Source organism: Triturus cristatus, chromosome 7 (genome assembly GCF_964204655.1).
Source record: "Triturus cristatus chromosome 7, aTriCri1.1, whole genome shotgun sequence".
Taxonomy (NCBI): Eukaryota; Metazoa; Chordata; class Amphibia; order Caudata; family Salamandridae; genus Triturus; species Triturus cristatus.
The window spans coordinates 461,573,935-461,587,071 of record NC_140590.1 but is presented as its reverse complement, the minus strand read 5'-3'; the positions used below and the strand labels follow the sequence as shown (position 1 = coordinate 461,587,071).

At 40.6% G+C, this 13,137-nt stretch overlaps 1 protein-coding gene across 1 annotated transcript in view; it reads left to right on the top strand.

The window, feature by feature from the left end:
* RAB40B (RAB40B, member RAS oncogene family) overlaps positions 1 to 11,731 on the top strand; it is a 291,119-nt gene extending 279,388 nt beyond the window's left edge. Inside the window, exon 7 of the mRNA XM_085616788.1 lies at positions 10,591 to 11,731. Coding sequence (XP_085472914.1) covers positions 10,591 to 10,862 — 272 coding nt within the window. The 3' untranslated portion in view covers positions 10,863 to 11,731. The remainder of the gene's footprint in view (positions 1 to 10,590) is intronic.
* The last annotated feature ends 1,406 nt before the right edge of the window (positions 11,732 to 13,137 follow it).

Here is a 13,137-nt window from a genome sequence, read left to right as displayed (position 1 = left end):
ACATGCCTCCACACTTGTCCAGTACCACAAAGCAAAAAGAATTCCGAGGGGATTGCGACTTGCTATCAAAGCAATGATATTCCGTTTTCACCTTAACACCGCGTTCATGGATAAATGGTACTCCATTCTCAATAAATGTTCATTAGACCTCATTCTCCTTATTATTGAGGAACTGTCAAAAACCATAGAGGATCTAGAGGATGAAATTTACTCCCTAAAAAGTGAATTGCAATTGCGCATGGAATCAGATTCTTGGAAGTTACAATTGGAAGTCCTTAATCAGAAACTGGATAAATATGAAAGAGAGTTGCAAGAAGGCAAGTTACGAAAATACAGGCGTGATACTATTGACTACAAACTCAATGAGGTTTATACCTGGGCTGAGATATATACTCGCAAAAGGTGTGATAATAAGAAAACACCCACATCCTCTGACGAAAGTTTGGTGTCAGACAAAGATACAACTATCGGTCGTACACCAGCTTCAACAGTTATTCTCACTCAACAATCCGGCCCTACTCCCTTGGGTGTGCCTACAACATCTGAAACAACGTCTGTACCTTCGAGTGCCTCTACCTCCTCTTTTTTATCACAGGCCACAGATCACGGGCATCCACCGCCCCTAAGAGAGACATCCAAATCAACCCCACTCGAAAAACCAGGAGAGGGAAAGGAAGGAAGTGGAAAGGCCTTACGAAGCGGGACAACAGTGAATTAGTCATCAATATATCATCCTACACCCTGAATGACCAAGAAAAGTCCCTTCTGGAACGCGGATTATCGTTTGTACCAACATCGCATACCACCCATCTTCAGACTCAAGGCGAATTTTTCAAATTTATGCGCATTATCCGTCTAAAGCACTTCTTCAATATCGTAGCCATTACCACCCAACAAGATAGTGAACCCATTCAACCACCTTTCAAACCTAAAAGTACATTTATGCCGCCTTCTTCGCATAAGACTTTGGATAGTTTTGAAACACTGGTCAATAAGGATTTGGAAAAACTTAACTACAGACCTAAACATCATAGCAACATCTCGAAATATGAACGCAACGTCATACAAAACTTGGCAAACAACCCACTGATCACAATCCAACCGGCTGATAAAGGTGGTGCCATAGTGGTTATGGATTCTGAATACTACCATTCAAAAGTATCAGCACACGTGTCTGACACCAATACCTATTTACCATTACCATGTGATCCCACAGCGCAACTATTAGATCTGCTCAATTCCATACTTAAAACAGCTCTGGATCAAGAATGGATCGATAATACTAAGCGTCTTTTTCTAATGTCAACTAATCCACAACGGCCTCACCTGTACATGATTCCAAAAATCCACAAAAATCCAAACGACCCGCCATTCCGCCCAATTGTATCTGGTTGTGGGTCCATCTTTGACCCCATCGGAAATTTTTTGGACTACTACCTTCAAAAATTTGTACAATCATGGATGACCTACCTCAAAGACACCACTCATTTTCTTCAAGTTCTTCAACAGGTCACGATTGACCCTCAAAGCCCCATTTTATTATGCACCATCGACGTAACAGCACTCTACACTTCAATCCCACATGCTGCAGGGCTTGAAGCAGTAGAATGGGCATTGCTAAAAATGGAGGACATTGACATGGAAAAAATCTTCATTCTCCAGCTGCTTAAGTTTTGCTTACACAACAGCTACTTTCAGTATCAACATCAATTCTATGCACAATTGAATGGGACGTCCATGGGATTTGCGGGTGCTCCTGCCTACGCGAACATCTATATGGCACAATATGAGCAAGACAACATCATCTCCAATGTTGATTGGTGGTCCAAAATCAACCTATATTATCGTTACATTGACGATATCTTCTTGATCTGGAATGACACAGCCACGTCCTTCACTACAATGATTGAAACTTTGAACAGAATTAACCCTCATATTCAACTCACATATACTATTAATGCGAACTCCATTCACTACCTGCACGTCCAAGTGACCAAAACATCTTCAAACCATCTCGCAACAACTGTCTTTCACAAACCAACAGATCGAAATAGCCTTCTAACCTTTTCAAGTTTTCACCCACGCAATCTCATCACGAACTTGCCACTCTCGCAGTTCATAAGAATACGCAGAATTTGCTCTAATGCAGCGAATAGCTCAAGTGAACTAATAGAAACTTCTAAGCATTTCTCAACAAGAGGGTACCCTCAAGAAATATTAACCAATTGTCTAACTAGAGCCATGGCCATACCACGACATGACTTATTGAAACAACAATCACGTTCCTCTCCCAAAAGATTGGTATTTGTCAGCAGTTTCTCTACTGCATCGTCCAAAATCAAGAACATCATCCACTCACGGTGGGAACTTCTTCAACAAGAACAAGACTTTCAAAACCTCTTCCATGAGAAACCTCTGTTCGCGTATACTAGAGGTAGGAATTTACGTGCTCTCCTGAAACCTACCATAATTGATGAAAGACCCACTGTCTATCATGGAACACGCAAATGTCAAACATGCGTGCACTGCAACAATGTAATTACAGGCAACATCCTTACCCATCCCACATTGGGTTCCAAGATTCCTTTGAAACATAACAGCGATTGCAACACCTCACATGCTATCTATTGTATCAAATGCCCTTGTGGAAAGGCTTATGTAGGCAAAACCGAACGCAAAATAAAAACTCGTATCACGGAACACAAATCCAGGATTAGAAATAAAAACACCACCTCAAGCCTTGCCATCCATTGGTCAGAAGCTCAACATACAATCTCTCAACTCCGTTTCCAAATCATTGAAACCATTAATGTCAGACCAGGGGTCGACATTACCAATCTTCTATTATGCAAGGAGATTTTCTGGATCCAAAAATTACACAATTTCGCCCCGTGTGGGATCAATGATCGACTAGATTTATCATGTTTTCTGTAGGCATTTACCACTACTTTAACCTGCACACAATTCTTTTCCAAATATTCTGGGGTTCACCCTTCACCCACCTTCCCCTCCCACCCCCCTGATATGCGGTATACATTCATCTCCCTTCTACTACACTCTCATTCTTACATAATTCTACTGTCATACTCGTGATGAGTCCTCTTTCGCGAAGTGTTCCCTTAATATCTGCTGGTCCACAGCTCCCTTGTCATTCACTTCATTTTACCGCTCTCTGCATTCATTTCACCACTTTCTGCACTTTTTACCTACATAATTCTACTGCCATATTCGTGATGAGTCCTCTTTCACGAAGTGTTCCCTTATTATCTGCTGGTCTACAGCTCACTTGTCATTCACTTCCCATTCATTTTACCACTCTTTGCATTCATTTTACCGCTTTCAGTTTTTACCATATAAACACATGGGTGTGAGTTTATTACTCTTTACGGATTTGTTGAAGATGCATTTCTTTGTTACGTCATTTTATCCCACTTCTACTGTTTTTCTTAAAGTCCCTTTCTTAGTGATATAATATCTCTTCAAGCTGGTGTTCGTTTGTAAAGGTATTCCTTTCAAATGTGGCGACCACAGCCAGTCCTCTTTCTTGTTCTACAACACTCAAACATCCGCATCCGCACCAGTTCTTCCGTTTCGATATTTAAATGGCGCCAAGTTCGTACGAGATCATCCCGCTTCAGTAACAGGACGCCTTTAGACACTACGGTTCACGCCGCGCTATTCCAATTTCATCAGTAAGTACTTTGACCTTTTGCAGTCTTACGTCTGCACTACTACTTTTCACCGTGCCCTTAGGTCCCTGCGTCTTTTTTACATTTAGTTTCTTTGTTCACAGTACTTGCCTCTGCGTTTGCCTACACCAACTAGTTGGTAAGTAGGCTTCCATCTCGACTATCAGTCACTCTAGCCGTACTTTACGCGTTTTTCATGTGTTACTTATGTTGGCTTCTTGTCTTCTATATAGCAGTGTCATTGTCCGGTTATCTTGTTCATTCCCTGTTTTCGACGTTCCAACAAGCATAATACATGAGGTGAGGCTCCCCAGCCATCACGTCCTATTATTCCCTTCTCTGACCTGACACATTTTAACCAGTTTGCACGTGGTTTACCTACATCAATATGGTACACTTACACCCCTGGGTGATTTTACCTTTACCTTTGCACCTTATTCTATACCGCTTATACACAGCGTGATCGGCAATGTCAGGGTGCTTTTTTATGACTTATCTGGGATAAATTCACAGTTGCTGACCATACAAACAGTGTTTTTTCACTACTGAGTATCGTAGAATGTAATCTCAGGGTTTACTACCTTTGATGATTTTGATGTATTTTCTTTTACAGATTGCCCCTGATGAAGGGACATCTTAGTCTCGAAATGCATTGGGCTCACCAACATGACATCATGTGATTATATAAGTGTATTATGTACTAGATCTCTGTTTTGTTAGAAAATCATCAGACCAATGACTGTTCATAAATGTCATTTTTCCAATGTATTGACAAAACGTTGTATTGACTGATCACATATATGAATTAATATATGTCTTTTTGATACCGTCTATTGCATTTGAGCATCATTTTCTATCAATGTGACTAATAACTTAGGGTCATAGTTACCCTTAGTACTGTGCGCAGTGTCAACCATCAGTTGGTTGTCCTTTTCCTTCATTACTTTATATGCCCGATAGACAGCGAGCATAACACAGCAGCACCTACATCATTTATCAGAACAAAATCGATAAGTAAGCCAAAGGAGTGCGCTGCTCCCCATCTCTTCTCTCTTTATTTATGGCAGGCAGCATAGCTCGCACGCATGTTGAGCCGGGTATGTAATTCCACGTCATTGGTCCCAACCCCAAATTGGCTGGGGCACACAATTATGGTTTTCTTCTGGGAGTGCTTGTATCCTGCGGCTGCTACCGGACCCGGCCTCACTGGCGATATGAGGGCTGTCTGAGCAGAATCATTGCCGCAGGAGACAGTCAGCAATGGTACTCGGCACAGTCACTGTTTGCGGCCAGTGGGTAATTGCCCCTGTCTGAGTTCTGAGAGTCAGGTCAGTGAGATTTGTATTGCTATCACCTCGTTGCCAGTGGTAGAGAGAGGTTGATGTGCGCCAAGTTTAGGTGCTGCACCCTCGCGTGCAACTGTTACGCTGTGTCTCAGGAGTCTGCCCTTCTTGACCACTGAACTGGCCAAATGTTGGGCAGGGGAGGCCCTCTGCAACATTCATTGCTCCGCTCTCCATTGGGCCACTCAGACCCTGGAACAGTTGAGAGGAGTTGCTATCGGCCACCTCACTCTTGCAGTAACTTCGACACTTTGCACTATGGTTCATAGCCAAATGCAGGAGACAGTGCTTGCCCTTTGTGTCTCTCTGTCAGCCTAGGGGGAAATAGTGAAGCCAGGCGCCACAAGGCACAGAGAAAGATGGTTCGCAGAATTCTCAAAAGGTGAAGTATGTAGTGAGATAGTATGCATAACACTAAGGCAGCCACGGCCGAGGGTGTGTGTCAATCAAATTCCTTGGCAGCGCTGTCAGGCAGCTGCCTGCAGTCAGTGGATGCCGGTCTTACAGTGTGTTTCACATTACAACAGTTACTCTAAGGTGACAATGTTTCTCGCTGCTCAAAAGGGTGCAATTTGTGAATATTAAATGTTTCCCTCGTCTTAATTGCTGAATTTACTCGCCAGAAAATGACACTCATAGTCGTTGAAATGTCACTCATAATTAAACTGAAATTATGAAAAATGTCACATTTGACAATCTGAAACCTTGGCAGCTGTGCACTTGCGTGAAAGGCAACAGATTACTTTTACCTCCAAGTAACAAAAGACGTTAGTTCCAGGCAGTAATGCCATCTATATGCCTTCTCGCCATCAGAAATATTTGGGGCGCTCTTCATGGAAATTTGTAACGTACACTATATGAATGTTACATGTTTGGCTTATTTATGACACTTTCCAATTCGCACATGTAACAAGAATAAATTAATGTTATATCTGAATAAAACGTAGTTACTCTTGTGTATCAAACCCTAATGGCATACATTTTTCAAACTACATAAAAATATACATTTAATGCTATCAAATGTAATAAAAATATTTGTAACATTTAATTTATTTTCTTATGAGTTTAAATATTTTCACTAACCTGAGTATCCTTTCTTTCTCTTACACCTCAGAGAATTGAGATTGTCAATGCGCTTTTATTACTATGAGCAGCAATTATTCCTGGCTCGTTAACTTTCATGTTCTGAAACGTTTAAGAACTACATTAGTCTTTGTTTGTGAATACGCTTTGTCACACATCTATGGATATTCCCCACATTGTGAAAATTGTTTCCATGATCACTCGTATGACACAACCCTGGAAATTTCCACTAGTGTTGAACAGGCTAAAAAAAGTAACAGACAAATGAGGAAATTGTGCACATTTTTCCACATTCAGCATTGCTCATGCCTTGTAAATGGTATAAGATGTCAATGCCGAGCATACATCCTATTTTGAGGTCTAGCTCTGCAATGAAGTTGGTAAATGAGGACCTCGAAGACTTTTTCGTTCTTTTTCTTGTCAGATATTTAAGGGTGCATGATATAACCAAAGCACTTTATTTTCACCTACTAGAGTTACAATTCCTGCATGGATTATTTATCTGGTGCTAGGTTTGTCAATAAAGCCTACTTACAGGCTTCTAATGAAAGCCTTCCAGACCTAGCTTTGAAAATATGTTTGGGTAATAAGTTGTTCGATGGCTACGGCCTCTGACATCATCAATGAGCCCAAGGAATTTTCTACTGGTTCTGCTTAACTTGTTGAGGACACAGCTAGCTACTTTAATGCTAAATCCCCAAAGTGGTCATTTGTTGACTGCCCATTCCCATCTAGTGAGCCATCCAAACCTTTAATCTTCACAGGCTCCATACTTTTGAGGCGAGGGAGGGGGCGGAATAGTGTTATAAGGTGTGACCTATGCAGCACTGCAACTTCCAGCACTACTGTGGGAGGGACTTCAGAGAGTGAGAAGCTACATATGCCACATTATGAAAGGTATACATTGGTTACCATTACAACGAAGAGGGATCAGTTTCCGCAGAGTACAGGTGCACATAAAAAGAACACAGTTACATCCAATTTGTTATATATACTAACACAATTCACATCAAAACATTACTGTGTAGAACATTTATATATTAAAAATGTGTACTCTGCGGACACTAATACCTTTGGTTATAACGCAACATTTTATGTCCCTCAGGGTATATCGTTTCATAATTTAAATATAAAAGTGATTAACAACTTCGAGAATATCTGCATTGATGATACAGTGATGCTGTTGTTCTTTCAACCATTTTTAGGTCTCGTCTACACAGCGCACATGCGCTGCATAGGAGGACCTTTAGCCGTCGCTCTGCTCTTTTTGGAAGCACATACTCGTGCTTGTGGCGGCATACACCTTGTGGGAGTGAGCAGGGGGCGCGCCACAAGCACAATTATGTGCTTCCAAAAAGAGCAGACTGCGCACGCACGCACCACTCCCGGGCTTGTTTAGGTTGAGCCTCTCTGTCCCAGGCTTGCCATATCTCACTCCAGCTGCCTCTTCTCCTCTTCCAGGGTGGCCTAGTCCATCAGCAGGTCCCGGTAAGAAGCCTTGCCTCTTGCAGGCTGAGCTTCAGCCTTGACCTTTTCCTTCCTCAGGGTCTCCAGTTCCCACTGCAGCTCTGGCGGGGCTGGGACAGCTGCCCCCTGCACTCGCTCTAGCAGCCGCTCTGTGAGAGCCAAACGGGTGCTGAGGACCCCCAGCTCGGCTCTCTGCTCCTGCTCCTGCTCCTGCACAGAGAGTCCGCCTTGGCCCTGGTCGGGGCAGCTGGCCTCATGCGGGTTGGGCACGATGTAGGTGCAGCTCCCAATGTTGCAGTCATTGTGCTAAAGTGCCAAGCTGCAATGCGTTATTGTTTTCCTCATATTTTTGTTTACAGATGTTATGCAGTTATTTTGTAGACTGCATGACCGTGTACTGAACTGGTTCAGATGTGTGAGTTTAGATGTTATAACATGATTTAGAGATTGAACTCTAGCCACCGAACTGGTTCAGATTTTTGAGTACAGATTCAATAAATATGTTTGGAGATTGCACGACCATGCACTGCACTGGTTAGCAAAATTACGAAGACATTTACATAAAAATATCAGCACACATGAGTTCTTTTGGCACTGCCCCGACACTGGTGGTGCCTTAATTTTAATAGCATGACAAACGAAGCACCTTCGAGTTTTAGAATGATTCATTTAATATATTTCAAATGTAATTTGGCCTGGTTTCGCAGTAGTTGGCATAGTACACTTCTCTAATATGAAGTCTACGACCCCTCGGTTTGTATTGCATATCTTCAAACCAGTTTTAATCATTCCTAAAAACTAGGTGGAAAACACAAAGATTTATTTATTGAGTTGCAATTTATGAAGTTGTGAAATATGTGTTGGCACACTTTCGAAAGAGCTTCTTGTAAGTAAGTATAACTGTTAATGGACTCTGAATACTACTTAGAAATTAATAAAACTTAAAGTTGAGATTAATATTTGAAATAAATTATCCTAAAATTCGAACGTTGCTCTGCTGGTTGTAAGCACAGAACTGAACTGAGATACATTTTCCAGTTAAGACATTGTATGCTGCTGTCCTGTGAAGTGCAATCACCATGGATTTCGTGGAGCAAGCATCACCTCCTATACTATTGTTTTTCTACTTATCAGAGACCAATCTCTTTCAATTCAAAATTGGAACACAACCTTTTTTGTTGTTGCCCCCTTTCAATTTGACATCTTTGTCTTCTTTTGGCTTTCTGCCCATAACTTGTAAATTGCACTTAGTTCTAAGGTTAATTTGAATTTTCCTTGTGTGCCCTCGGGGTGCCCATGTTTTGCAAAGACTGTCCAAAGAATCTTTCTATATGCTGGCCCAAGCAGAAGTGGTGACTGCCCAAGGATCAACATTTCTTCAAGGGAGGGGGTGGGCCCTTAAGTCACAGGAGGTTGCAACGCTAAATATCAAACAAGCATTGGCATAGCCAATAGGTCTGGCCTTTGGGACCTTATAAGTATATAGTGATGCAGCACAATATCCTTGGTGCAACAACATCAACTGTTGCATGGCTAAACACTTATAAGGTCCCAAAGGCGAGACCTATTGGCTATGCCAATGCTTGTTTAAACTGTTTTTAAATAGCTTCTTGAACATGTATCAGGATTCAATATATAATAACTTTTTGGACCGTTTTACATATATATGAGTTCAGTGTGTTATAATAAGTGAGTATATGAGTGGGTACATCAGTTGATTAATGGTGGTGATTAGATTTTATATATGTATTTTTTAGTAGGGGGTCCCTCTTCGTTGTAACAGTAACTTACCCTATCCCTTAGGTGTAATAGGGTACCTCTCAATTTGTGAGAATATACATTGGTTACCTACAACTATGAATCTCCAAGCCTAGTATTCCATTTAGGTCATCGCCGGCCTTCCCAGTCTACCATGGCACATTTCAGCGCTGTTGTGATGTATTAGTGAGGGATATGCGGTTGAACTATTGAAAAAGGCAAATGTGTATTCTGTGGCAGTTGAAAACTGGGCTCAGTGGAAAAGGGATTGTATTTACAGACTAGAGAATTGGCCAGAAGAAGCGCCCGAAAAACGTTTCCTAACATTTTGTGAATAACACCTTTACACATGAGAGACTGAAAATGAAGTCTTTGGGAATCCATAGTACATATAATTGCAGCTTGTGCAGCTCTTTGCAAGATTTGGAACACTAGTGTTTCAGACTTCAACAAGAAAGCAAGGCGCAGAGACTTTCCACATTGTACTCATGATAGCCAAGTATGCTGAATATGTAAAATAAATATATATTTTTTATTTTCTAATTATACCAATTACCTCTTTTAATCGGTCTCACAAAATATATGAATGTACACCTTTGGTTTATTTTGACACTTTACTACTCAGACATATGCAATGCCTTCCTGACTGTTCACTTTCTCCTCTAAAAACTGTTTTTTAATTCTGCCATTCATCTTCTCTTTAAACTTTTTCCCTCTGCTAGAATGTCTTCGCACCTTATATTTCCTCTCTGGTTACCTCTCTCTTTCTCTATCCAGTCCTGCTTCCCATGCATTGTCCCTAAATGTGTCCACGGTGTATCCCTTCTTTATCTCTCTTCTCTTGTTCACCTTTATATTCCAATTAGTACCCTACGTTCTGCTTCTTAGTTTAATGTGCCTTCCCTTGTGCTCCCTCCCGATTTAAAACATTTTCATTTCGTGCCCTAAGCTTTTGAACTCCCCTTCTCTCACACACTCTCACTGTAAACTCCGCCCCTTACCCATTGTTTTAGCCTCTTTGAAATCTCATCTCCTTCATGAGGAATCCTTAACAGGCTCTATTACTTTTTCCTGGTTTAACTAATTCACCCTTCTGCGCGCCTTTATCTTGTTTATTGTTAAGTACTGTTTTAAAGTGTTAGTTACTGACCTCTGTATAGTGTATAGCTATAAACACTCTGTAAATAAAATATTATGTTATCACTGCATTTTCAGATAGTCATGTCCTTTTCCATGTTTTGCCCCTACAGTACTAAACTTGCAAGATCTCTGCTGCCGCGCCATTGTATCTTGTACCCCTGTTCATCTGGTTGACAAGCTCCCACTTCCGGTTGCCTTAAGAAGCCATCTCAAGTCTTTCTCCATGGCCAATGGCCTGAACGCCAGGATGATGCATGGACGTTCATATTCCCTTACTGCCAATAACAATAACAAAAGGAATAGTTTAAAGAAAGTGAAGATCATCCGTCCACCACAGAGCCCACCAAAAGACTGTACACGAAACAGTTGTAAAATAACATAGCTCTGAAGGCAAAGCTGAGTGGAATTTATTATGGCGTCTTCGAAAATAAGGTCCCTTTCAGAGTGAGGGAAATTCAGCGGGAGCAAACTGTGTAATAGAACTACACACAAGAAATGGAGAGCACGATCTTGGTTTTAAGTTTGCTCTCGACAATTATGCTGCTTAAGAATGGATAGAAACATTCAGTACAATAAAAAACATTGCTGTTTTAAGTAAATATTTTGACTTTTTTTGCATGAAACCTTGTTTTAGATGTGTGCTTTTAAAAGGAACTGTTTGCAGTTTTGGAGACTTGATTATATGAACTTTGGGAAAAAGTTGGATATGTACTTACACTAATGATTGAGGTGTGTAATCAAGATGAATCAATTTGCAAAGAAATGGATGTGAAAAATATTTTATAACACAATGTATTGTATACATTGTTCAGCTGTACAGGTATGGTAGCACAACTTTGAGTGATGTTACAGTAGCCGTTTATACGTTTTGGTTAATGTTCACTTCTGTATCTTCGATGCACTCGTTTGAATAAGCTGTTGGCGCGTATCAAGGATTTTATGCACATATTAATGAATTTATCAAATTTGTGTATGAAGCAGGTTGTTTGATAACGTTTTGCTATGTTATTTAATACTTTTGGAATTATTCTGTGATTTATATGCTTATTTTCTGTAATTCGACTTTCTTTTTTTATCAAGATGTTTGAAAGTTTGCCAAGTTGAAATGGAAAGTAAATGCCAAAGACATCTGCTGTAATGTGAATGTTTTCATATATTATAACAATGGAACAGTCAAAAGAATGTGATAAAAGAGCTGTTTTATAAGAGAGAACACTATTATTTAAAATAAATGTTTATGACCAAAACGTTTTTCTTTTTTGGACTGGTGTATCTGCCAAATTATCATGTGCATAAAATGTTAATTAGGTTTAATGAACCTACTAGCCCGAATTTGGTCTTTAGCAGAATACTGATTTTTCCAGTACACAGAAGCCCCCCTATTCAGCACAGACAAACACGGCTTGAAAACGGTGAAAATACACTTGAATTCACACTACAATCAAACATTGAATTACTGAAACTATTCTATCTAAGGGTATGCTGTTCTAACTACACAATAATGTCTTGTAACCTGATCAAGCTAACTGTAGAAGCAACTTAACCCTTTTCTCTAGCAGAGCGCGTGTTTCTTCTATAATTACACTGACAAATGATTGCTTTTATTTGATGGCATCAACAATCAGATAAGATTTTATCCATGTAGTGGCAATAGTATTCACAATATGGTAAACCGGAAACAACATTTAAACCCGACAAAATGAGATAAATGTTTTACTGTTGTTCAGGAAACGAAAACGAGTGAATGCAGTATTTCAAAAATGTAAGAGAATGGAGAACAAAGTTTAAGAAGGCAAAAGGAGATCAATGTTTTATTATTTTCAGAAAAGCATGAATACACGTAGTAATTCATATTAAAGTATGAGGTTTAGGATGCGATATGGCAGTAAGATGAACTGACTGCTCCTCAGCCTACTCTGTTATGCAGGTTTAAAACATATAATGGACGTGGGGTATCATTGATGTAAATTAGCTGTCAGAAATCAATTCGAAACCTTGATAAAATAGGGCAGACAGACAAACTAGATTGTTTAGTTCCTGCTACTAGTTCTGGGTCAGTATATTTTACATTGTGTTCCTAATAACAGCATTGTCTCAAGGATAGAGGTCTCGGGCACAACAAAATAATCACCAACATTTGTAGCTGCTTGCCATGGTAAAGAAAACCCTGAAAGTACAATAGATATTTTGGTTGAATGAATCCTAAAACAAGATGCTTTCAAGTAGGGGTAGCAGGATGAAGTCTTAATCACACACAAAAACAAGCATTGGCACAGCCAATAGGTCTCGCCTTTGCGACCTTATAAGTGTTTAGCAATGCAACAGTTGCATAACTAAATACTTATAAGGTCCCAAAAGCGAGACCTATTGGCTATGCCAATCGGCCGTGCTGCCGCGAACGTGATCGCGATCAAAGCGGCCGTGCGGCCACGAAAGTGATCGCGATCAAACATCAAAGCAGCCCTGCGGCCACGAAAGTAAAAGTAATCGCGGCCAAGCGCAGGGCACACGCCCGCGCATATGCACTGTAGATCTAGGCTGGCCTGGTAGCACTTTTTGGAGCCCTCTCAATAAGTCTCGCCAGACCAGCGCATGCGCTGGGTCAGGCGAGACCTACTGAGTAAAAGATTGTGTCTTCGCAGTGCAGTTTGCAGCTT